General features: G+C 45.5%; 1 protein-coding gene across 1 annotated transcript; it reads right to left on the bottom strand.

Moving 5' to 3' along the window:
- Nucleotides 1-1,720: 1,720 nt before the first annotated feature.
- MTARC1 (mitochondrial amidoxime reducing component 1) lies at nucleotides 1,721-23,919 on the bottom strand. Its single transcript, XM_052653890.1, has 7 exons — nucleotides 23,648-23,919; nucleotides 19,856-20,029; nucleotides 13,708-13,870; nucleotides 12,704-12,844; nucleotides 10,402-10,463; nucleotides 10,240-10,311; nucleotides 1,721-1,850 (listed from the first exon to the last, which is right to left on the bottom strand). Exons 1-7 carry the CDS (start codon nucleotides 23,917-23,919, stop codon nucleotides 1,721-1,723), a joined length of 1,014 nt encoding a protein of 337 aa, XP_052509850.1.
- Nucleotides 23,920-24,503: the final 584 nt, after the last annotated feature.

Below are 24,503 nucleotides of genomic sequence, written 5' to 3'. Positions count from 1 at the left end.
GCCAAGAAGTGAGTACAACCTGAAACTAGTCAAAGCAGCTTCCATTTATTTACAGTTTTGAAACACATTTTTCATGACTTAGCTTCCTAATACAAAGAGCAAAATGGCAATGAAAGATTAACAGCATCAGATACTAGAGTTATATGATTTGATGAGGAGAAAAATTACATACTGGTTGTTAAGTGAATTGACTTATGTTTTCCTTTTCTCCTTTGAAAGATTTCATTCAAAACCTGAAATAAAGTGGTTTATGTCAAATCACACAATCACATTTCTTCTCATCCATGGGTCTCAGAACTTTTTCATCCTGGTTTTGAGGAGAAGCAACCAGTCTTGAGTTGATGGGACCAGCAAGATCCAGAAGGACCCCGTGATAGCACAGCCATGCTTTTAGGGCCAAATTCCCACAGCAGATGGAGAAGGCAATGGCAGCCCACCCCAGTACTCTTGCCTGGAAAATCCCATGGGCGGAGGAGCCTGGTAGGCTGCAGTCCACGGGGTTGCTAAGAGTCGGATACGACTGAGCGACTTCCCTTTCACTTTTCACTTTTATGCCTTGGAGAAGGAAATGGCAACCCACTCCAGTGTTCCTGCCTGGAGAATCCCAGGGACGACGGAGCCTGGTGGGCTGCCGTCTATGGGGTTGCACAGAGTAAGTGACAGCAGCTCCCACAGCAGAGAAGCAGAGAATACCTAGAGGTTACCTCAGTTTCTTTCAAAAATTTTTTCTATGATAGAAAACTAAAACCCATCCGTTTCCCTCTTTTCAACAGCATGGCTGAGCTGTGACAATGCCACTAGGTGGCATCATGTCCTCTCCGGACCATTTCTTTGGGCATCGTTTCCCAGGGCAATATCAACAGCATCTCAGACAACAGGAGACAAGGGTGCCTCGCCTACTTAGTGTGACTGTTCTCTCTTGTATACTGGGAAAAGTTTGGTCTCACCAATGGGATATAGTTGATATTCTGTTTCATGGCAAGGAAGATTTTGTCTTCTGTTCTGTATCAGAGCCTGACAGCAATGCTGCTCTTGTGAGTGGATTTTCTTCCCTGACATCTCTGCTGTCCTGCCGCCCAGAGGCACAGTGTGCTGTGAAGGATCCATCAAATGCCTATGGACACTAAGAGATAATAGGGCCAGATCCAAAATGATCTAGGGGAAACCAACGTCTAAGTGTTTACTGAAGGCCAGACTCATTATACCCTTTTAAAAGCCTATCTAGGACTTGAGGGGGAAAAGTGAAGTGACAGTCCACCCTTATTTGGAGTGCTATTTAATTTCCATTGCATGCTGCGGAACAGGGTAAGAAAATATTCTAGAACATTCCTCTCGATCCCCCACCCTTTCTCTTCTCTCCTTTTCCCTAAGGCATAGCAGTGAGATGATGGAGGTTATGAGTAGGTGAATGGAGAAGAAGGAGAAAACATTATTCCACAATCACAATTGAACAAGTGATTTTTAGAATCCTGCCTTATCATTTAGGTGACTTACTTAAGTCCTATTAAGTTATCAAACCTTTCTTTGCTTTGTAGGCTGGGATGCTGGAAGCACTGGGACACGAGGAAGAAGTCCAGAGAAAGATGAAAAACTTGGAGATCACAGTTCTAAAGAAAATGCCGAGGAGTCAAATGCCCCATTCCAAAATACTGTGTTTCAAACGTTGTCAGTTTTGAAGACATTTTTTTAAAGGCATCTGCTATTCCAGGGCATATGATTCCTATTCCTGGCCGAGCAGGTACACAGGGTCTCCCACGTGGATGGTCCCTGGGTTTTCCAGAACAAAATATTGTCCAAAGAGGGGTGATTTTCCATATAACTTTCGTTCAGAAGGGTCACACAGGCGATAACTGCAACAGGAAAAAGACCATAATGAGTCATAGCCAATCCGAAGGAAGAGCTCAAACCGTATGTGATTTCTTCTCAGCAGACGGATCCACCCCACACAGGGCCGACATGCTGCCCCACTCCAGCGAGCCCCATTCCCTTCAAGAGTTCAAAACAGCACCTCCTGGGGTTGTGCCCAGTGCACAAACTACCAAAGTGTTACCAATGGCCACGTTCCCACCTCTTTTCTGTTTGGAATGTTCCCTTTTTCGGCATTAAGGAAGTAGGGACTCAATATGTGTAGACATTACTTTATCACTTCCCTTGGCATCTCTCCTCCTGACTCCACATCATGCTCAGAACCACAGCCTGAGCAGTCCGTCAGGCTGAGAGGCCTGGAGTCATTCTTTACACCATCCCCTCACTTTCCAGTGTGTTCATAGCTGCCAGGTCCTACCTAAGGTTTTTCCTGTACCACGTCTTTTGAATTTTCTCACTTTTTCTTCCACTGTCAACAATCTCACTTCGTGCATCCTCAGACAACTCTAATAACTCTTTTCTACCCTCCCGGCTTGGTGGCTCCTCTGTGGGCCCCCCTCCCCCAGTTCCCAAAGTACTAGAATTCTACCTTTTCTTCGAGGCCCAACTCCAAAGCCACATGTCCTAGGAAAGAAACTCAGGATCCCCCGGCTAGGAGCGGTCTCCCCACCCTGGATTTTCTCTGCTGCCCCTTGAACACGCACGTGCTATCTCCTGCGCTGTTAGAGTACGTCTGTCTGTTCTACAAGACAGAGAGTCTGTGGACAGCAGGAAGCGTGACTAACTCCACTGTATCACTCACATCCAAGGCTGGGCCCTGTATGTCACCGGTGACCCACAATCGTTTGTTGAACAAATTGAACGCGTTGGTGTAAAACCCTCTGTTAGGAGCAATATTCCTATCTTTGGAGCTTCCCCAGGGGCTCAACAGCACAGAATCTGCCTGCAAGGCAGGAGACAGGTTGGATCCCTGGGTTGGAAAGATCCCCTGGAGGAGGAAATGGCAACCCACTCCAGTATTCTTGCCTGGGAAATCCCATGGCCAGAGGAGCCTGGCAGGCTACAGCCCATGGGATCACAAAAGAGTCGGACACGAATAAACAACTAAACAGCGACAACAAATTCACATCTTTTTCAGGCAAAAAATGCAAGAATCACCAGGAAAAGTGTACGAGGGATGTGCATGAATAACATGGCAAGATTTTCCCCTCCCCCACCTCCACCAGGAGAAAGCTTTCCTTCTGTCTCTCATTTACTCTAACTCCAACTTTAATCATTTTTATATCATTTTTGATGGAAAGCATTTTTTCATTCTACTGTGTTCTGAGAAAAAAAAACTATTGCAACAACTCAGGCCTAATTATTTTGTTCTGCATATCAGAGGTGGCTAATGAGAAAATGGGGAGGGTGAAACCTCTAGCCTCTGCCCCCAGCTGCAGGCACTATGTCTGTTCTGGTCATTGTTGTATGCCAGCAGTCTGGTATGGCACCTGGTACATTGAAGCCACTCGAAATGAGGTTGGTTGAGCCAACGAATAAATCAACAAGTGGATGGGAACCATGAGCCGCTGATCCAGCCGGTCCTGCCTGGCCAACAACATTCCCCTGCTCTGCAGTCAGGTCTGCAACGATGCTGGACCCTGGGAACCAGGCATGTCTCCTAGCCTGCCTCTCCTTTCTCAGCCTGCAATACCAGGGACATTTGGAGATGTGTCTGTTGGAGGGTGACTTCTTCAGGAGGCAGATCAGGCACTTTATGACTCAGGACTTCTGTTTCTTGCAAGATGGGTAGCCTGAGGCTCTGATTATCTCAGTGAGGGGATTGAGAGTCAGTTCTGTGCAAACACTGACAGTTTAAAAAGAACATCACACAGATTATCTGTTAATCCCTACAACATGCCTATGTGGGAATATGTATTGCCCTCACTTCACAGGGAGGTCTCAGAGGAGTAACAGACTTGCCCAGGATCTAAGTGGTCAGGCTTGGGCCAGAACTGAGGTCTGGCTCACTTCAGAGTCAGGACATTTCCCACCAGGGATGTGACCTCTGGTCATCTTTGTACCTCTTGGGTACTACACACACATACGTGAGAAGAGGTGGGGGGGGGGGTTAATATTTATTCTGCACAAACATTCAACTATGCACGGGTTTCCTTGCCCCTTGACATCATCACCCACACACACAGGTACTCCCCCTCCAGGTAACTTAGGAAGGGAGGACCCACAGGGGCGGCCACCCCTCCCAGCCCAGCCCCTTAACCTGCTCAGGGTTGGGCCAAGGAGTTGGTTTGTAGGCGCGGGACTGCCAAAAGCCCCCAGCTCTGTCCCACTTGTGCTCCTGCTGACATTGTCGCCACTAGGCAATGGGGAGACTCGACAAACGAGATCAACAGCGACCCCTTGTGGGACTGAGGCGATATTGTCCACTGTCTGTGAATTCACATCCACACCAAGCTTTTTGTTCAAGAGACTGAAAACAAGGCATGATCTCATACATGGATCTTCTTTGATTTTTTTCTTCCAAATATACAAAATTTGCTTTTGCAGCTGATGATAGGATTGTGGTGCTGGTGACCCCATGGACTGTAGCCCACCAAGCTCCTCTGTCCATGGGATTCTACAGGCAAGAATACTAAAGTGGGTAGCCATTCCCTTCTCCAGGGGATCTTCCCGACCCAGGGATGGAACCCAGGTCTCCTATTTTGCAGGCAGATTCTTTACCATCTGAGCCACCAGGGAAGCCTTGATGATGGGGTTGATAAATTGCAAATCCATGTAAAATCACCTTTCTTGGGCTTCCCTGGTGGCTCAGTGGTAAAGAATCCACCTGCCAATGCAGGAGACACGGGTTTGATCCCTGGTCTGTGACGATCCCACATGCCACAGGGCAATTAAGCCCATGTGCCACAACTACTGAGCCTGTGCTCGAGAACCCAGGAGCTGCAGCTACTGGAGCCCGATGCCCCGGAGCCTGCGGTCTGCAACAAGAGGAGCCCCCACAGTGACAAGCCCGAGCAGGGCAGCTATAGAGCAGCCCCACTCACCATAACCAGAGAAATACCCTCATAGCGATGAAGACCCAGCACAGCGCAAAAATACATAGAATCGCCTTAGTGAAGTTTCTCTTCCAGTGAATATGAAACACACTACCACACTAATGGGAGACACACTTTTTGTTTCACTTAAACAGAGGTTCCGTCCTTAAGGGGGTGGTGTGAGTGGAGACTGTTACCTACAAAGTGCTGTGGACTGGTGAGAGCTGCTTCCTTTACTCACTTACTGGCCAATGCCCTGACCACGGTTTGCAAGCAGGGTCTCTGATCACCACTGGGTCCCCACCGAGGGCACAGGACACTTCTGGGAACTCCCAACTTGCTCTGTGTATGATCAGGTCAGGAATAAAACAGCACTGTGAAGACACCACAGACAAAAGGGACTGAAGGCCAAGCAGGTTGGGCTGCCGTGCATTTAATGCAGACTCAGAAAATGGAAAGTGTCTTCAGGATTTTCCTTCTCTCAGCATGTGCCAAGCTCATAAGCAGAGACTATCAATAACCACCGTCTAGATGGTCATTATGTATTTTATCATCTAGTTTTAAAAGTAGCATTTATTGCTTTATTCTAACCAAGGGGGAGTGTAAACCAGGAGAGGTATTATTAGTCCATGCGTGTATGCTCACTCTCAGTCGTGTCCAACTCTTTGGCACCCCGTGGACTGTAGCCCTCCAGGCTCCTCTGTCCATGGGATTCTGCAGGCAAGAATACTGGAGTGGGTAGCTATTCCCTTCTCCAGGGGATCTTCCTGACCCAGGGATTGAACCCTGGTCTCCTGTGTGTCCTGCACTGGCAGGTGGATTCTTTACCACTAAGCCACTTACTCTTTTTAGGTCCGTTTTTACAAATAAACTGAAACATCAAGCACGGAACTGACTTGCCAAAGTCACACAATTACAGGGGCCGGGGAGGAAGAGCCTGGTGGGTGGGGGGAGCTGTCTCCTTCTATAGTATCACTCGCACCAAATCCTTCTGTCTTTACTTCAGCACAGCACAGCCTGACACAGGCAGAGAGCAGCAAATGTCACTGTCCAAGTCCCCCTGCATCTAACAAAACGTAAGTTTCGACAGAACGAACGAGGTGATTCTTCCTATTGAAAGGAACAATGACAGACCCATACCGCTCCTGTGGGATCAGCATGGGAGTCACTCTCCCTTCAGCAAGAAAAAAATAATTCCTTCTTCATATTTTCCTGCCAGCAGACCGGCCTCCACTGTGAGTATTTCACAGACAAAGATTCCTCTGGGCCTGCGATCAGCAGCCATTCAGCACTGGTCTCCCAGCTGAGAACCTGCCTTTCTGGAGCAGCACAGCCCTGGGGCACAGGGGACCCAGGAGGAGGGAAGGCAGAGCTCCCAGGTATCCTGCCCAGGAGGAAAGCCAGGGAGCAGAGAGGAGGCCCCCGAAACCACTTTGCTTGGCTTCTGTGATTTATGTCAGGCGGCCCAGGCCTTTCTCTTCCCGATTTATGGCCGTCTGTCCTGGGAGGGACATAAATTACGGCATCTATGGCAATTTAAATCTCAGTAAGATACAGGAGAAGACACCTAGGCTGGCTGTCCCATCTCCTGGGGTATTAAGAGCAATTAGGGTGGACTGGTTGGGCTGCTGAGAGGCTGCAGGAGATCCAAAAGGCTGGGCTGCTCCCAGGGGTCAATTTTCCTCCTTTTATAAACACAAGATCCCAATGGAAGGAGAGGCACCAAAGATTCAGAGGACTGGCCCCAAAGACACTTTCTGAATCCAGAAGGAAAGGTACCAGGCACCAAGCACTGTTGGGAGGAGAGAACAAGATGATGTATACAAATGGATAACAGCCAATTCTCCAAATCATTTGGCTGGCTTGTACACAGAACCCATGGAGGTCTGTTTTGCTCCACTGACTTCATAGGGAGGAATAGCCAGGGCCTGAGCTAGAGAGGAGCCTGCTGATCAGCTGGCAGAACCAGGACTGCTAACACCATGGCGGGGCGCTTTCCCCACCTGTCCTGCCCTCCCCCTCCACAGAGCTCCTCAGTGATCACAGCAAAGTGGGAAGATGGAAGAATTGCCAGTTTGTGCTCATAGTGAGTGAACCAGCACATTTGGAGGAATCACTAGTCCTTCGCTGCAGCTTCTCAGACTCGCTCCCCTCCAGAGTGTCTGGTCATGTCTAAGAAAGTCTCCTCCAACATGTCATTACGACCATCCTCAAACAAATGGGCTTCGCTGGTGGCTTGGACCATAAAGAATCTGTCTGCAATGCAGGAAAGGGAGTCTGTTTCATTCCATCTTTCACCAAGCTTATTAGTCCAAGCTCTTTGGACCGCCAGTCTCCTTTGATTAGCATCCATCCCTCTCTTGGGCTTCCCTGGTAGCTCAGATGGTAAAGAACCAGCCTGCGATGCAAGGGACCCAGGCTCGATTCCTGAGTAAGGAAGCTCCCCTGGAGGAGGGAATGGCCACCACTCCAGTATTCTTGCCTGGAGAACTCCATAGACAGAGAAGCCTGGTGAGCTACAGTCCATGGGGACACAAAGAGTCAGACATGACCAAGCGACTAACACTTTCATCGTCAAACAGGCAGACGAGTCCAAAGAACTTTACAGAGAACATCCAATTGTCAGTCATTTGACCCGACACATAACATTTTATTGTATTTCCTTTATCATATGTATTTATCCATCCATCAATCCATCGTCATTTTTTTTCCAAGTAAGTCACAGATGTCAGCAAATTTCACCTTGAAACAGTTCAACTGGAATATGATTTCCTAGGGTTAAAATTTCTTAACTATTTTTGAGGGGTGATAAAATTTACACGGAGTGAAATGTATAAATCTTTTTTTAATTTAAATTTATTTATTTTAATTGGAGGCTAATTACTTTACAGAAATGTATAAATCTTAAGTGGTCTATCTATTAACATTTTGTTGTTGTTCAGTTGCTAAGTCGTGTCCAACTCTTATTTTTCCTTCTTTTTTCTTTTTTTTAAATTGAAGCATAGCTGATGTATAATATTTATGTTGCAGGTGTAGTGATTCATGATTTTTAAAGATAACACTCCATTTACAGTTATTATAAAATATTGGCTATGCTCCCTGTGTTGTACAATATATCCTTGTAGCTTATTTTTTTAACTTTTTATTTTGTATTGAAATATAGCCAATTAATGGGACTTCTCTGGTGGCTCAGATGGTAAAGAATCTATCTGCAAAGCAGGAAACATGGGAGATTCAGGTTCGATCCCTGGGTTGGGAAGATCCCCTGGAGAAGGGAAGGCAATACACTCCAGTATTCTTGACTGAAGAGCCACATGGACAGAGGAGCCTGGCAGGCTACAGTCCATAGAGTTGCAAAGAGTCAGACACGACTGAGTGACTAAGCCACACACACACACAGTCGATTAACAATGTTGTGATAGTTTCAGGTGTACAGCAGAATGACTCAGCCATACATATACATGTATGATTTCTCCCCCAAACTCCCCTCCCATCCAGGTGTAGCCTCCTCTTTGAATGTTTCTGCAAATTTGCACTCAATGGTGGGGATCCAGAGAAAAAGCAGCCATTTGCCCTTCACCTCAGTAATTTTGAATCTCGCCTCCCAACCTCCCTCCAACCCACCTTGTTTGACTCTGCTCCTGACCTCCCTCTCTGCCATGTGGCCTGACTCCGGAATGACTGTCCACCTCGCTGTAGCCTGGTCTTGATGCAGAACACTGGTCTCCATGGACCGCAGGTATTGGCTTCATGCCTGGGGGCAACGTGCTCTCTGGGACAGAGGCCCCACCCCCAGGCTTCAGCCTGCCAGGTAGGGGCCCGATAGTCATTTCTGGGTCAGCAGGATCAGCAGAGAGGGATGTATGTGTACATGCTCAGCTGTGTCTGACTCTTTGCAACCCCATGGACTAAAGCCAACCAGGCTCCTCTGTCCATAGGATTCTCCAGGCAAGAATACTGGAGAGGGTAGCCATTCCCTTCTCCAGGCTATCTTCCTGACTCAGGGGTTGAACCCAGGTCTCTTGCATTGCAGGCGGATTCTTTGGGAAACCCAAGAGAGGGATAGGTGCTGATTAAAGGAGACTGGTGGTCCAGAGAGCTTAGACCAATGAGCTCGGTGAAAGATGGAACGAAACAGACACCCATTCCAGGGAAACAAATTTGGTCACACAAGTCCCAGTATAACCTCCTCTTAATGTGCTCTTCATGATGCCTTTTATGTCAGATGGCAAAAATTCCACTTCATTCCTTCCTCAAGTCTTCTGGGACTTTGACTAAAGCAGAAGTTACCACCACCACCACCACCACCACACCCCCGCCTTCTTCCCTCTCCTACTCTGCAATTAATACCCGAGATTGCATGTCAGGGTCCAAGCTGAGGGCCTCAGGGGCTGAAGAAATGAGACCTGACACCCAACCTGTGATCCTTCATTCAAAACGGAAGACCAGGGAAGATGAGCGTCACTTTGAGGGTTTCCACCATGTCCTGGCTCCAGATTTGGCAGAAAACAGCACAGAAGGGCATGGATCATGAATTGCTGTTTTAGCAAAAGTACCACAGCTTGCTTATAGAAAGTTTAGAGGCTACATATAAGAATATATATGTCCCCATAATTCCATTACCAAAAGAGCACCTCCATTAATGTTTCATTTTACAGACTTCCAGCCTTTTAGCTACTCAGATGCATTTATATATTTTAAAAAGGAAAATCAAATGAAAAAGTCAATGCTATATATGCAGTTTTATAATCAGCTTTTTAAAATGAATATTATTGTAAATATTGATCTATGGAATTTAAACTTATCTGTCACTGTCTTTCATTAAAAGAATTTTACTGTGAAACTTTTAACATAAAGAAAAAACTAGAAAAAAAAACAATGCAATGAATCCCCACCTAATTATCACCCAGATTCTATTTATCAAGATGTGACATATTGTTCCATGTGCGCTTTTGCTAAAATAACAGCACACCCCAGGTATCACTTCACTTCACTCCTGCATACTTCAACATGCTCCTCCAAAACAGTCGGGCCTTTCTTAAAGCACCAGAAAGTCCTTATCACACCTAATGAATTTGTGAGGTCACCTAAGGGGAAGCCCATCATAAAGTTGGTCAAAATATCTAAACCATGTATTGTTGCCTTTTAACCGGTGTGCTTGGATCACGAATTCTAAATGAAAAGTAAAATTAGTTGTGTAAGTAGGCATTCGGAGACCAAAGCACCCAGGAATATTTCCTAAATGATCCAGTCACTAGTACCCCCTTCTGCTTCAAGAATACTCCCGTGTGGTGTTCTCCCTGCTTCTCTGAAGAGATATTAAATTGCTTAGTCTTACCTCTTCAGCGTCTCCAGTGGCTCCTTCCTGCTCATGACGCCGGTGTCTGGGTCCACTGTGGTTAAAATGCACCTGGACACACACACAGGGTATCATACACCGGACAAGCAGACAGCCCTCCCCTTCTCCTCCCCTTCTCGAGCAGGAGCGCGTGTGTCTCACCTAGAGCAAGCCATCACCCTTTTCAGTTCCACGTCACCAATAAGAAGCTTATTCCATGAGTCCTGGGGCCAAAGCACATAAATCAGGTGAGCACTTCGGAGCCCCAGCCCCGACTCACCCCAGTAGCGGGGGACGTCACGGGATTCGACAGCTAAGCAGCCATTTCCATCAGGGACGGCTGGCTTTACATCATGCCTTCCTGTTTCCCGCCCTCTGCGTTTGAGCTGTCAGTTCTTTCCTGAAATGAAACGCTCCCCTTCCTCTCACTTGTAAAACCGGAACTGAAACTCATCTCTGAAGAATAAATACTGTATGGTATCACTCATATGTGGAATCTAGAAAAATGGTACAGACAAACTTATTTGCAAAGCAGAAAGATGCTGATGTAGAGAACACACATGGATACCAAGGGGGACGAGAGGGTGAAAGGAACTGGGAGATGGAGATGGACACATATACACTATTGATACTACGTATAAGATAGAGAGCTAATGAGAACCTGCACAGGGGACTCTACTCAATGCTCCTAAATTGGAAGGAAATCCAAAAAACAGAGGGGATATAGGTACAAATACTACTTTGCGACAAAGGTCCGTCTAGTCAAGGCTATGGTTTTTCCATTGGTCATGTATGGATGTGAGAGTTGGACTATAAAGAAAGCTGAGCACCGAAGAATTGATGCTTTTGAACTGTGGTTCTGGAGAAGACTCTTGAGAGTCCCTTGGACTGCAAGGAGATCCAACCAGTCCATCCGAAAGGAGATCAGTCCTGGGTGTTCACTGGAAGGACTGATGTTGAAGCTGAAACTCCAATACTTTGGCCACCTGATGCGAAGAGCTGACTCATTTGAAAAGACTCTGATGCTGGAAAAGATTGAAGGTGAGAGGAGAAGGGGATGACAGAGGATGAGATGGTTGGATGGCATCACCAACTCAATGAACATGAGTTTGAGTAAACTCTGGGAGTTGGTGATGGACAGGGAGGCCTGGAGTGCTGCAGTCCATGGGATCGCAAAGAGTCGGACACGACTGAGCAACTGAACTGAACAGATAGCTGATTCAATTTGGTATACAGAAGAAATTTACACAACATTGTAAAGCAACTATACTCCAATAAAAATTTAAAAATAAAAATGAAATTCATCTCCTTTAGGAAGCCTCCCTGCCTGATTGGAGGCGGTGGGGAAGGCAAGGGTGGGGGCTGAGGCAGGGACCAGGTGAAATAGAGGAGAGATTATGGAGAGGGGGGATTTTTCTAGGTTGTAGGTGAGCTTTTCCTGCTCGCCTAAAATGGATCAAAACATCTCCCCTGGCTGGACAGGAACAAATCTAGAGGAGGCCAGTAACCTTACTTCCCTTTGCATCTCCAGAGGAGCATTTATTAATACAAAGCTCTCCGGCCTAGACAGTTCCTCAGGCATTTGTGTACGGCCTGGGTCACTGGTGCCTACTTTAAGGACAAATCAAATCGATGGTCTGTGCCCCTCAAATCCAGCAGGGGAGAGAGCACACACACATAAGAAAAGTGAATGGTCCGTATTCCTTTTAAAAGGTCCAGAAAACCAGAGAGAAAGCATTACAAGACAGCACCCTTGCGCTGGTTGATCTGTGCAAGCAAGCCTGGGGCTGGTGGTTTAGAGAAGAGATTTTCAGGCTGTCCTACTCTGGTCAGGGGAGGTTTTAAGGAAAACATGGGATATGAATTAAGTCTTCCAGGGTGGAAACTTTGAGAGATACAAAAAAAAAAGGGTGAGAGACTCAAGGCAATAATAAGGGCATCTGATTGTGGTCCTGACCATCTTACCCTCACAAGGAAGGGGCTGAAGACAAAAATCCAGAGTTAAACTGCCCAGTCCTTTGTTGATCATAAGCCAGAGAGAAATTTCCAGACCCAGAATTTTAACTCTGATAGTGTGTATTATTCTTCATATGTATACTGTGGAGTTTCGTTTTTGCTTTTTAATCATAAAATGAGTCTCTTGTATACCCACTCCAATATTCTTGCCTGGAGAATCCCATGGGCAGAGGAGCCTTCAGGCTACAGTCCATGGGGTTGCTAGAGTCTGGCACGACTTAGCAACTAAATCGCTTGTATGTTTCACAACAGTCCAAAATGCTGGGCACCTCAGGTTAGAGTGCCCCAGCCTGTTCTGTGTACATTTCTCCACCAGGAGGCACTGTAGTCTTCCCCAAAAATATGCATCCTTCAGAATCACCTAATCAAGCATCAAAGACTCACATCTTAAAAAAAAAAAAAAAAAAAGTTAAGTCCAAGGAAAGGAGCAAGGAAGGCATAGTGTTACCTCTGCATAGACACCACAGCCTGAAATTACAATATTGGGCCTGAAGTTGGCTGTTTTAACTTTCTTCTCTAGCCTGGAGTTGAGATCTGCCAACGATGCCTCAGAAAGGATCAAGAAAGGGCTGGCATCTGAGTAGGGGATCTGATGAGGAAAGAAGAATTGTTAGAGCATGACACACACAAAAGCATTTCTCAGAGGTCACATGGGTCTGGTTCCTGGAACCTTCCACCCCTCCCTCACCCTACCTCCCCACGCAATCTTTCTAAGTATTTCTCTATTTTTTTTTTATAGCAAAGTCACAGCGATTCAGAAGCTTTAAATAGCCTTGCAGATAACAGGAACTGCATGATGGAGTGAAGAAAACGGAGTCTCAGAATCTTAGAGCTGCCCCCTTTCTCATCCTCCGAATTCTCACACGTTGATTTTAATAAGGTGGTTGGGTTTGATGACCTCATTAGGTATGATAAAAAATATTCACTGATTCCATGGGTATGTATTTTTCATGCAACCTGCAAATCAACATTTAACATGGCTGTGGCAATGGTGCCACAAAGCATTGTATGTTTCACTCTTAGGATGAATTCTTAAAGCCTTATTCCTTTAAGGGCCAGTCTGGTCATTTAAAATCTGTGGATCTCCATAACCACACTCATTCGCCCAACTGATATCTGACACACCATGGCAATCCCAGTGTAAAAAGGCTGGACTCTTCATGAAATTACAGAGGGACTGGGAAAGACGCTGACCTAGAAGAGTTTTGAAGCCATGTTGGCACCAGAAGCTTCTACAAATAGGAATTTTTGCTCTCGGGCAAAAATGCAAGAGTCCTCCAAATCAAGAAACACAGATGATGCTCCCAAGGGAAGGGCTTTATTTTTTTACCAATAGCTTATGGCAAAAGTAACAGCTTTTGTCATGAGAGATCACAAAAGATAAAACATGAGGTCTGAGCTCAGCAGACATGTGCCATGCCCTCCGCTTCCAAGGAAGCCTGCCTTCCTGACCTGGTCCGTAGGTGAGAATGCATCTTCTACTTGGTGAGAATTTCTCGGTTGCATGTGGGGTTCAAAGTGCACCAGCCGGTAGGGCTGTGTCTTCAGGAAGTTTGTTATCCACTGAGCCGCAGCCTCACCACAGTCTCTGCCCTCGATCTCCAAACCGTGCACTCTGCGAGGGATGGGGACAAAGAACAGGCATGACTTTGACAACCTGGACACCCTGCCACATCCTGCACAGATCCAAAAGGCTGCGCCTCGCTGTGACGTCGCTGTAATTCCTTCATTACCAGAAGATGTCATTTTAGCCTGGCCCTTACTCTGAACCACGTGGAAACCCAAATAAAAACAGAAGTTCAATCCCTCTTTTCTCCATTTTTTTTATAGTTGACTTACAATATTGGGTTAATTTCAGGTGCACAATATAGTGACTCAGCTTTTTTTGCAGGTTATACTCCATTATAGGTTTTTGTAAGATGTTGGATGTAATCCCCTGTGCTATAGAGTAAATCCTCATTGCTTATCTATTTTTATAAACCAGAGATGCAGATGCAGCCTTGTGATTCCTTGCCTGGAAGGAATGCAGGCAGAATGAAATGAGATCATGTGTTTGAAAAGAGAAGGAGTTTTTCAGAAGAAACCTAATGAATTAGTATAAAATAAAATTGCTGCAAAAATATGGTTCACCCAGTTGGACAGAAATCTTTATTAAAAGGCTGGTATAGTGATAATAGGGGCTTCCTACGTGGCTCAGTGGTAAAGAATCCACCTGCCAGTGCAGGAGATGGAGAAGACCTGGGTTGGATCCCTGAGTCGGGAAGATCCCCTGGAGAAAAGAATGACAACCTACTCCAGTATTCTTGCCTGGAGAATCCCATGGACAGAGGAGCCTGGTGGGGTACAGACCATGGGACTGCAGAGTCAGACAAAACTGAGCAACTAACACTTCCTTCCTTCCTTCCTTCCATATTTCACGTTTTGAAAAAGTTGAATCAATTTAAAGAAAAACATCAAGTAAGTAAGTAAGTGGTTTATAATTCAACATAAATCATGATCATGTTTTGAAAATGCTGAAGTTTGGGAAAGAGGACAGAGTCAAGGGACCTGTGTCTTCCATATGAAATGTCTACTTAGTTCCTCTGCCCATTTTTTAATTGGACTGTTTGAGTTTTTATCCTGTTGAGTTATTAACCCCTTACCAGATACATGTTTTACAAATATTTCTTCTCATTTTGCTGATAGTTCTCTTTTGTTGTGCAGAAGTTTTTTAGTTTGATGGAGTCCCATTTATTTATTTTTGCTTTTCTTGTTTGTGCTTCTCATGTCATATCTAAAAAAATCTCTGCCAACCAGGGAAGCCCTTTCATCCCATTGATTGATAGAAAATCTCTCCCAGATTTGGGAATTTCTTAGCTTTAAATAATCTTTCTGCCACCTTCTATCTCTTTTCTTCTATGGGTACTCCAATAATTCACAAATTGTTTCTTTTAATGATATCCCCATAGACCGCATAGGTTTTATTCACTCTTTTTTGTTTTTCTCTTCTGACTAGATAATTTCAAAGATCCTGTGTTTATTCTCACAGATTCTTTCCTTTGCTTGATCCATTCAGCTTTTGATGCACTCCCCTGCATTTTTAATTTCATTCATTTTATTTTTCCCCTCCAGAATTTCTGTTTGGTTCTTTTTTTTTTTTTTTATGATTTCTACCTCTTTAACTTTTCATTTTGTCCACTTATTGTTTCTGTGATTTAATCAAATTGTCTTTCTGTGTTTTTTTATATATCACTGAGTGTCTTTAAAACACCTATTTTCAGTTAATTGGGCACATCACAGATTACAGGTCAGGAAGCAACAGTTAGAACTGGACATGGAACAACAGACTGGTTCCAAACAGGAAAAGGAGTATGTCAAGGCTGTATATTGTCACCCTGCTTATTTAACATATGCAGAGTACATCATGAGAAATGCTGGACTGGAAGAAACACAAGCTGGAATCAAGATTGCCAGGAGAAATGTCAATCACCTCAGATATGCAGATGATACCCCCCTTATGGCAGAAAGTGAAGAGGAACTAAAAAGCCTCTTGATGAAAGTGAAAGTGGAGAGAGAAAAAGTTGGCTTAAAGCTCAACATTCAGAAAACAAAGATCATGGCATCCAGTCCCATCACTTCATGGGAAATAGATGGGAAAACAGTGGAAACAGTGTCAGACTTTATTTTGGGGGGCTCCAAAATCACTGCAGATGGTGACTGCAGCCATGAAATTAAAAGACGCTTACTCCTTGGAAGAAAAGTTATGACCAACCTAGACAGTATATTCAAAAGCAGAGACATTACTTTGCCGACTAAGGTCCATTTAGTCAAGGCTATGGTTTTTCCTGTGGTCATGTATGGATGTGAGAGTTGGACTGTGAAGAAGGCTGAGTGCCGAAGAATTGATGTTTTTGAACTGTGGTGTTGGAGAAGACTCTTGAGAGTCCCTTGGACTGCAAGGAGATACAACCAGTCCATCCTGAAGGAGATCAGCCCTGGGATTTCTTTGGAAGGAATGATGCTAAAGCTGAAACTCCAGTACTTTGGCCACCTCATGAGAAGAGTTGACTCATTGGAAAAGACTCTGATGCTGGGAGGGACTGGGGGCAGGAGGAGAAGGGGACGACAGAGGATGAGATGGCTGGGTGGCATCACGGACTCGATGGACGTGAGTCTGAGTGAACTCTGGGAGTTGATGATGGACAGGGAGGCCTGGCGTGCTGCGATTCATGGGATTGCAAAGAGTTGGACATGACTGAGCGACTGAACTGAACTCAACTGAACTGAAATAGATTAGTGAAAAATTACGATTCTTTGGTGATATAATTTTTAATGATTTTTTTTGCATTCCTTAGAGTTTTGTGTTGCTGGCTTTGCATCTGAAGTAGCAGTCACCTTCTTCAGTCTTTACCAACTGTTTTCCAGAGAGAAACACCTTGCATCAGTCCTGGTAGGGATTCCAAGGGTTTCTCAGGCCTTCTCTAGATACACCTACTCCATGCTTCTTGCTCTCTTATATGGCAGAATTCTTAAGCTTGTATGCTTTCTCTCACAGTCCTGAAACCCATCAGACCAAATGCTGTCAGATTCCCTTTCTCCCTTCAAAAGCGGCACTAAAGCTTAAGTCTGTGGTCTTTGCTGGGCCTGCAGACTTAGCTACCTCGCTGCACGTGCTCACTGTATGTGCTGTCTGCCAAAGTTTGTTGGAAGTGCATACCGGGAGCCAGCCAGAGTTGAGGGTGATGTGGGTGAGGTATGCTAAGAGCTGGGGGTACCTAGGGGGCCAATTGGGGGTGTCAACTGAAAAGATGCACAACATGAGAGCTGCGAGTTCAGTTTAATTTGGGGACTCACTGAGGACTATGGCCCAGGAGACAGCCTCTCAGATAACTCTGAGGAAATCTTCCATAGAGGTGGGAGGACGTCTGTTCCTTTGTGATTTTGGTGATGGAGCATTTGCGCGATCAAGCACACATCTTAGTAGAAGGTTGCTGCAAGTCACAAGGGGCAGATTTTATTGCTTTTTTAGGTATGAGAAGATACGAGAATTTGGGCTCATAAAATCTTCTGAAAACATCTATCTGAAAGCTGTGAAAACAAGTGTAGTGACTATGATCATGCACTTTTTAAAGTTTTGGCCTTACAAACACATCAGAAATCTTTAGGAAAGTGAGCTGAAGTTACAGCTCTTTCACAGGAGAATAGCCTGGGTTGCTAAATGAAATCTAAGTTCAAAGAATTTTTGGCATCTTTCATCTGTAACATGTCTAAGCTCCTTATTTTGCAGTTTCCCAACATGCCCTTGTCTAGTCTTTGGGGGAATGGACCAAAAGCCTGTATGGGACCAGGAAAAGCTTCCACATGATTCCAAGTGAAACAATAGTTACATGAAAAATTGTTAACCACAAGAAATTATGGGTGAATATCTCACCCTAGCAGGCAAGCAGGAACCAGAATATGCAGAAACAGGAAATACCCAGTGCAATAGGCATATTAAAAAATCTGCCTCAGACAATCAAAAATACAAATTAAATCAGTAAGAAATTACCGTTTTTTCTCACAAAAATGGCAAAAGATTTTTTAACATAATGGTCAAAAAGAAATGAGACACATATAAACTGCTGGTAAATATATACCTGGTATAACCACTCTGCAAAATGATTTAGCAGTATATACATATATATGTATGTGTGTATGTATATATATATATATATATATAATATATAGATATATCTATCAAGTGTCTACAGGAGGACTTCCCTGGCGACCCAATGGTAAAGAATCCAGCTGACAATGCAGAAGACACAGATCTGGGAAGATCTGATATGCTGCAGAGCAACTAAGTCCATGCACCACAACTACTGAGCCAGCCCTCTAGAGCTTGGGAGCTGCAGCTACGAAGCCCGCACGCCCTTGAGCCCATGCAACAACAGAAGCCACCGCAATGAAAAGCCCGCACACCACAACTAGAGTAGTCCCTGCTCACCGCAACTAGAGAAAGTCCAAGCAACAAAGACCTAGCACCACCAAATAAATAAAAAAAAGTCTACAGGAGTCATACTCTTGTTGTTGGTGAAACCACTGCTAAAATTTTTCCCCTAAGGGAATAATAAAAGTTATGAACAGAGATTTATGCCAAGTATTCATCACATTCTTCTTTATACCTAGGAAAAAGCTGAAAACAATCCAAATGTTTAATCTTGGGGACATGTCAAAAGGCATTCAAGACATTCATGGGATGAAATATCACACCAACATGAAAATGGTATGTTTGAAGACTTTTTTAACAATCTGAAAAATACTCAACATGTCCACTTAAGTATGTGAATCATATTCAAGACAGTCTTCTGTACTATTTCAATGGTTTTTAAAGTATTAGCGATTAGAGACAGAAAGAAGATATGTCAAAATATAAATTATAATTGTCTCAGAAGGGTTTTGTTTTCTTTTTTTTTTGGTATTTTCCAATTTTAAACAATGAATATGTATAACTTTTATAATCAGAAAAACCACCAAAATGTTGTTGAGTCACTAAGTCATGTCTGACTGTTTGCGAACCCATGGATTGTAGCCACCAGCCTCATTCTATCCATGGGATTTTCCAGGTGAGAATATGGGAGTGGGTTGCATTTTCTACTCCAGGGGATCTTCCTGACCCAGGGATTGAACTCGAGTCTCCTGTACTAGCAGGCAGATTCTTCACTGCTGAGCCACAAGGGAAGCCCCAAATTAAAATTGAACATTATATTTACAATTCTGATATTATGGAAATTATACTAATTTTGCATTTTATGAGTTTTGGGGGGGTCTTTAGAATTTTTTAGGTAACTTCATTTTTTTTCCAGTCAAGTAACTACATTATTTGATGTGATATTATTCTCTATAATAGGCTGTGGACTAATTTAGCATTCACTTGCATTTTACTTCAAAATGCATATTACAACAGTATAATTAGATCACATTTTGGCTTTCTCATAATAAGACTTTAAAAAACCCAACTCTAGACATGATTTCTTAAGACAGAGCCACTTTTCCTGGAATAATTGCCCCCTTGTCCTTCCAATGTTAAGGAAAGAGCCTCTGTACAGAGCAGCCTCCTGGCTGAATATAGGAACCCCTGCGCATCTGCAGGTCAGATCACTCTTCTGATCGCAGACATTCTTTTCTATTCTGGAAGTTCCTTTCATTAAGACTAAATATCATGGGTCATATAGCCATTTGTGACTCCTTCCATAACTCAGATTTGGAAAGGTCTCAGTCTTTCCAAGCAACACATGGATCTAACCTCACCTCTTCTAGGATCCTCTCTCCACTCCTTCTGCCCCAATTTGCATCCTTTATCCTCTGGTGATGTTATGTCAATATGCCTTTGTTCCCATAGTTTACTGCAAAAGACTTTTCTTTCTCTGCCCCACATCGACGCATATTTTTCTGAAGTTGTCCCCTTTCCCACCTTCTTTTGGATCACCACCATGTTGAGAACTTGACCCTACATATGGTACATTTGCAATCAATAGTCAATTATTGATAACATTTCTCTGAATTCCCTCCACAGCCCACAATTTGCCAAAACTGTAGGAAGAAATATTCACGTCAAGATTAAGGTCTATCCTTTTCTTACCTGCACTTGTGCACCACATTTGTGGTGGGTGTCTTGACGGGCAGCTGCAGGTCTTTGGTGTAGGCTGCACTGAGGGTCAGCATGTCACCCTCACAGGTCAGGGAAATCAGGACCAGGCGGGGCTCCTGTCGAGCTGTAACCATATTCCCCTCCTTGTTGATCACAAGCCAAAACCTGCCATTTTCGAAACACAAGATATTCATGGACCACCATGACGGACAGCCCGTCTCTGGGGGAGCTCCAGGGGTACACTGCCATTTCGATTTCCTCACTGTAAGCCTCATGTGTCTGTGCATCTGTCTGTCTGTCCTAAACATCAGTTCATCAGTCCAGCAAGACCGAATCTGTCAGTTCATTTCAGTGTTTAATGATCACTCATGCATCGAACAAAATATCTGCAGAACATTCTGAGCTCCTTGATGGCACAAAAAACAAAGAAGTTATATCTTCATCTTAATTGCCCTAAGTAGATGATATCTCAGAGAAAGATGAGGAAGCATGGTGCCTAGCACCAGGAGGCATTCCTGCTGATGGAAACAAGACACTGCTGTATTGTCCACAGATTGTGGAGTCGAGCTGAACAGCAATCAATGCCACTTATACTTTGCCAAATCCACTCCCACCTTTCAAAAAAGTTAGCTGTGACTTCTGCAATTTATCAAAAGGGCTATTGTTAATGTGGACAATATTCTTTTCTGGCTCAGTACTCAGGGTCTAGAGGTACTTCCCAGAACAGAGAGAAATAGAGAAAGAAGAGCAATAGAATGAACTGTTTCCAGGAAAAAAAAAAAAATGATGTATTTGCATAGAGAGCGGTTCAGCTACCCAGGAAGTTAGACACACAAACATTTTGGTCATTTCCATTCATACTGAATGGAAAGACCCTGATGCTGGGAAAGATTGAAGGCAGGAGGAAAAGGGGACAACAGAAGATGAGATGGTTGGATGGCATCACCGACTCAATGGACATGAGTTTGAGTAAACTCCTGGAGTTGGTGATAGACAGTGAGGCCTGGTGTGCTGCAGTCCATGGGGTCACAAAGAGTCAGACACGACTGAGTGACTGAACTGAACTGAAGATTCACACTGAGTAGAATGATTATAACAGGAGTCACTTTGTGTTTCTTTTTTCTTTTGCATGTATCCTTTTTTGGGCCATTCATAGTTTTTTATTTTTCATTTTCTTAATTTTTATAATGTTGTGCTGGTTTCTGCCATGTGAGTTAGTGAGTGAGTGAGTGAGTGAAGTCACTCAGTTGTATCCAACTCTTTGCAACCCCATGGACTGTAGCCCACCAGTCTCCTCCGTCCATGGGATTCTCCAGGCAGGAATACTGGAGTGGGTTGCCATTTCCTTCTCCAGGGGATCTTCCTGACCCAAGGATCGAACCCAGGTCTCCCGCACTGCAGGCAGACGCTTTAACCTCTGAGCCACCAGGGGTTTCTACCATACAACAATGCAAATCAGCTGTAATTATACAAACATCCCGTCCCTCCAGAACCTCCCTCCCCTCCTGCCATTCCATTGCTCCAGTTCATCACAGAGTGCCAGACTGGGTTCCCCATGTCACACAGCGACTTCTCACCAGCTATCCATCTGACACCTGATAGTGTATATACATTGATGCTACTTTCTCCATTTGTTCCACTCTCTCCCTCCTCTGAGATTCACAGACATAAGTAAAAAATATGGCAGATACTCAAGATCACCACTTCCAGCGGGTGGCTGAGTTGCTCAGCCCTGCTAAAAAATAAACTTAGTCCTGTCCTAAAGGAACTTCCTCTTAGTGGTTCTTCACCCTGGACACAGATAGTTCTATCCTGTCCCAGATCCCTGGTACCAGCATTTGAATATTCTTTCTGCTAATCCTTCCTTGTAACAGTGGTAGTTTTGTATTTCTAAAATACAAATCTAATCATGTCACCCTCATACAAAGTTCCCCATAGTTCCAGTTTTTAGAATAAAACCCTAACTCTTCTGCAAGACCCTTTACAATCCAGCTGCCCTCCCAGTCATTCTCACCATCTGTGATCTCACATATGCCAGCCTTTCTTTTCAATTTTTTCACTGTGGTAAAATACACACAGCATAAAATATCCAGCAAATTCTTAGGCATATACCCAGAAGAACTAAAAGCAGGGACTCCAATAGGTACTTGCGCGTTGAACTTGCAATATTCACTGCAGCTTTATTCATGATGCCAAAAGTAAACACAATGTAAATCTCCAACCTCAATGGACATGAAGAAAAAATAGGATCTTAGACACGACTGAGTGACTCCACTTTCACTTTTCGCTTTCATACATTGGAGAAGGAAATGGCAACCCACTCCAGTGTTCTTGCCTGGAGAATCACAGGGACAGGGGAGCCTGGTGGGCTGCCGTCTATGGGGTTGCACAGAATCGGACACGACTGAAGCGACTTAGCAGCAGCAGCAGCAACCATATTTAATCACACAATTCAGTGGCATTAAACAATTTCACAATGTGCAACCATCACCACTATCTATTTCCAGAACGTTTTCATCATCCCAAACAGACACTCTGTATCCATGAAGCAATAATTACCTATTTCATTCCCATCTGGCCCCTGCCCCTGGCTATCTCTAATTCACTTTCCCTCTCTGTGAATTTGCCTAATCTAGTTATTTCATATAACTGGAACAATATAGATAGAGTGTTTGTCTTTTTGTATCTGGCTTATTTCACTTAACATGGTGTTTTCAAGATCTGTGCTGTAGCATGGATCAGAACTTCATTCCTGGGTAAATAATAGAGTGTGAATAGACCACATTTTCAGTCCCAGCTAGGAAGTCCTTCCACCTGTTCCTTCCTCTGGCTTGCCTGGCACTTGTCACATTGAGTCGGTTATCATCTAGGACTGCAAGTCTGTGTTTGCTTCTCTTTATCACATTTTCTGATGCGATGATAACAAAGACAGCTCACCTTTCCACTACCTCATGAATTACCCTCTGGGCAGCCAGAAGAGGGAAATTTACAGCCTGCATCTGTCCTGCCTGTTCCCTGCAAAAACTGAGGGCTGGTCTGGGAAGGAGTCTGAAGTGCAGCCTTACAAGGAGGCTGAAGCCAGACCCAGAAGAGGACAAAGCTGCTTGCTCTGGGCCCTGGCCATCTTTGCTGAACCCCAGGAATTCACACAGGTCATGACCACCCAGGTAGAATAAAACCACTGTTTACAAAGCATCAGCATGCTAAAGGAAATAAGAACCATGATTCCACTCATGGTGGTGTGGCTCTGAATCTCAGTTGGTTTTTTTTTTACTCATAAAGGAGTGCATGAGAGAATTAGAGAAAATAACATAAGCAATAGCACTTTTTAAGCTGCAAGAAGCTCAAGCTTTAACTGCTGTTATTACGATTATGTGCTCCACCTCGGTACGCTCCTTGAAGGCTGGGCTCCATGGCACCTTGTGTCCTCAAGTTCTCAAGAGATAATTGCTAAAAATAGAGTGGCCAGGACTAAGCCTGTGAAGCTCTCGTTTCCCGCTAGACTAAGTTGAAGTTTGCTCGCGCAGCGGCAGACACCTGGGAACAGATGAGAAGATGCCGCGCTTACTCTGGAGCGCAAGCCGTGAGAGAGCCGGTGGGAGGTGGAAATACGGACCTTGGGTCTGCCGTTGGGAGGTGATGGCCCCCTTCTCTCTGTTTCCTTGCCCGCCCCCGTCACCCTCCTCGCCAGGTCCCATTTTGTAAGGGAAGGATCCTGCAGGCCTCCCCCGCTCCCGCTGGCGTTCCGAGCCCATCCCGCGCTGTTCCCGCGCCCGGCGCTACCTGTCCCGCAGGTGGCCGCTGCGCAGCCCCAGGGCCGTGCACTCGGCCGCGTCCACCGACACCCCCTTGCAGGACTTGACCGGGTAGATCCACAGCTCGCTCACCGTGCCCACCTGCTGCAGCCGCCGGCGCCGACCGGGCCGCGCGCGGCGCCAGGCGACGGCCCCCAGCGCCACCGCGGCCAGTCCCAGGGCGGCCACCCCCAGCCAGCGGGGCCCGGGCGGCGCGGGGAGGCCCAGGCGGGCCAGAGCCGAGGAGCCGGCGGCGCCCATGACCCAGCGATCGCGGGCGCGGCGGGGCCCACCAGGAACGTGCCAACCTGAGCCCGGCAGGAGCGCGCCCGCCGCCCGGGGCTACTGGGGGAGCTGCGGCCCTTGGCCGGGAGTCCAAAGGAAGGGCGACTTCTGAACCTCTTTCAGGCCGATCGGAACGTAGCGTCCTTCTGCCGAGGGGTGGCCCGGGGGAGCTGCGGGTGGGAGGTGGGAGCACCTCCCACCGCTTCCTCCACTTCCGCCGCCTAAGGCTGCAAAGCGAGGTATCCTCCCCCGTGATCGCTACAAGTGACCATTTTATTTACGTATTTGTGGGTTGTTTATTTAACCTAAATTTTTTTTTAAAGTTCGCAGGACGCATCAGGCAGCCGGCAGATCCCTCTCTTGGGAATAGGGAGCAACGGGCACCCGGTGGCCTTCGCAGGGTGCCCGGCTGCCTTCAGCCACTCTCCTCATCTGCGGGCTCTGGGGCCGGGGAGCTTTGGGCGGGTGGGAATCTGAGGGCAAGACCGGCTACCAGGGTCTCAGGACCTGCAAGCCCAGGTATTCAGGGCCGCAGCCGGCAGCTCCGAACAGCAAAGCCG

Source organism: Budorcas taxicolor, chromosome 16 (assembly GCF_023091745.1).
Source record: "Budorcas taxicolor isolate Tak-1 chromosome 16, Takin1.1, whole genome shotgun sequence".
Taxonomy (NCBI): Eukaryota; Metazoa; Chordata; class Mammalia; order Artiodactyla; family Bovidae; genus Budorcas; species Budorcas taxicolor.
This window is presented reverse-complemented; position numbering and strand designations above follow the sequence as displayed.

Bases quoted from the DNA above. Each gene is read 5' to 3' on its own strand.
- MTARC1 (XM_052653890.1), bottom strand. From the start codon at position 23,919: ATGGGCGCCGCCGGCTCCTCGGCTCTGGCCCGCCTGGGCCTCCCCGCG. The intron at 13,871-19,855 runs GTAAGAAAAGGA...CATCCCTCGCAG, and splicing joins AATGTGGTGCACAAGTGCAG to AGTGCACGGTTTGGAGATCG. The intron at 1,851-10,239 runs GTAAGACTAAGC...TTCCTGTTGCAG, and splicing joins CCACTGGAGACGCTGAAGAG to TTATCGCCTGTGTGACCCTT.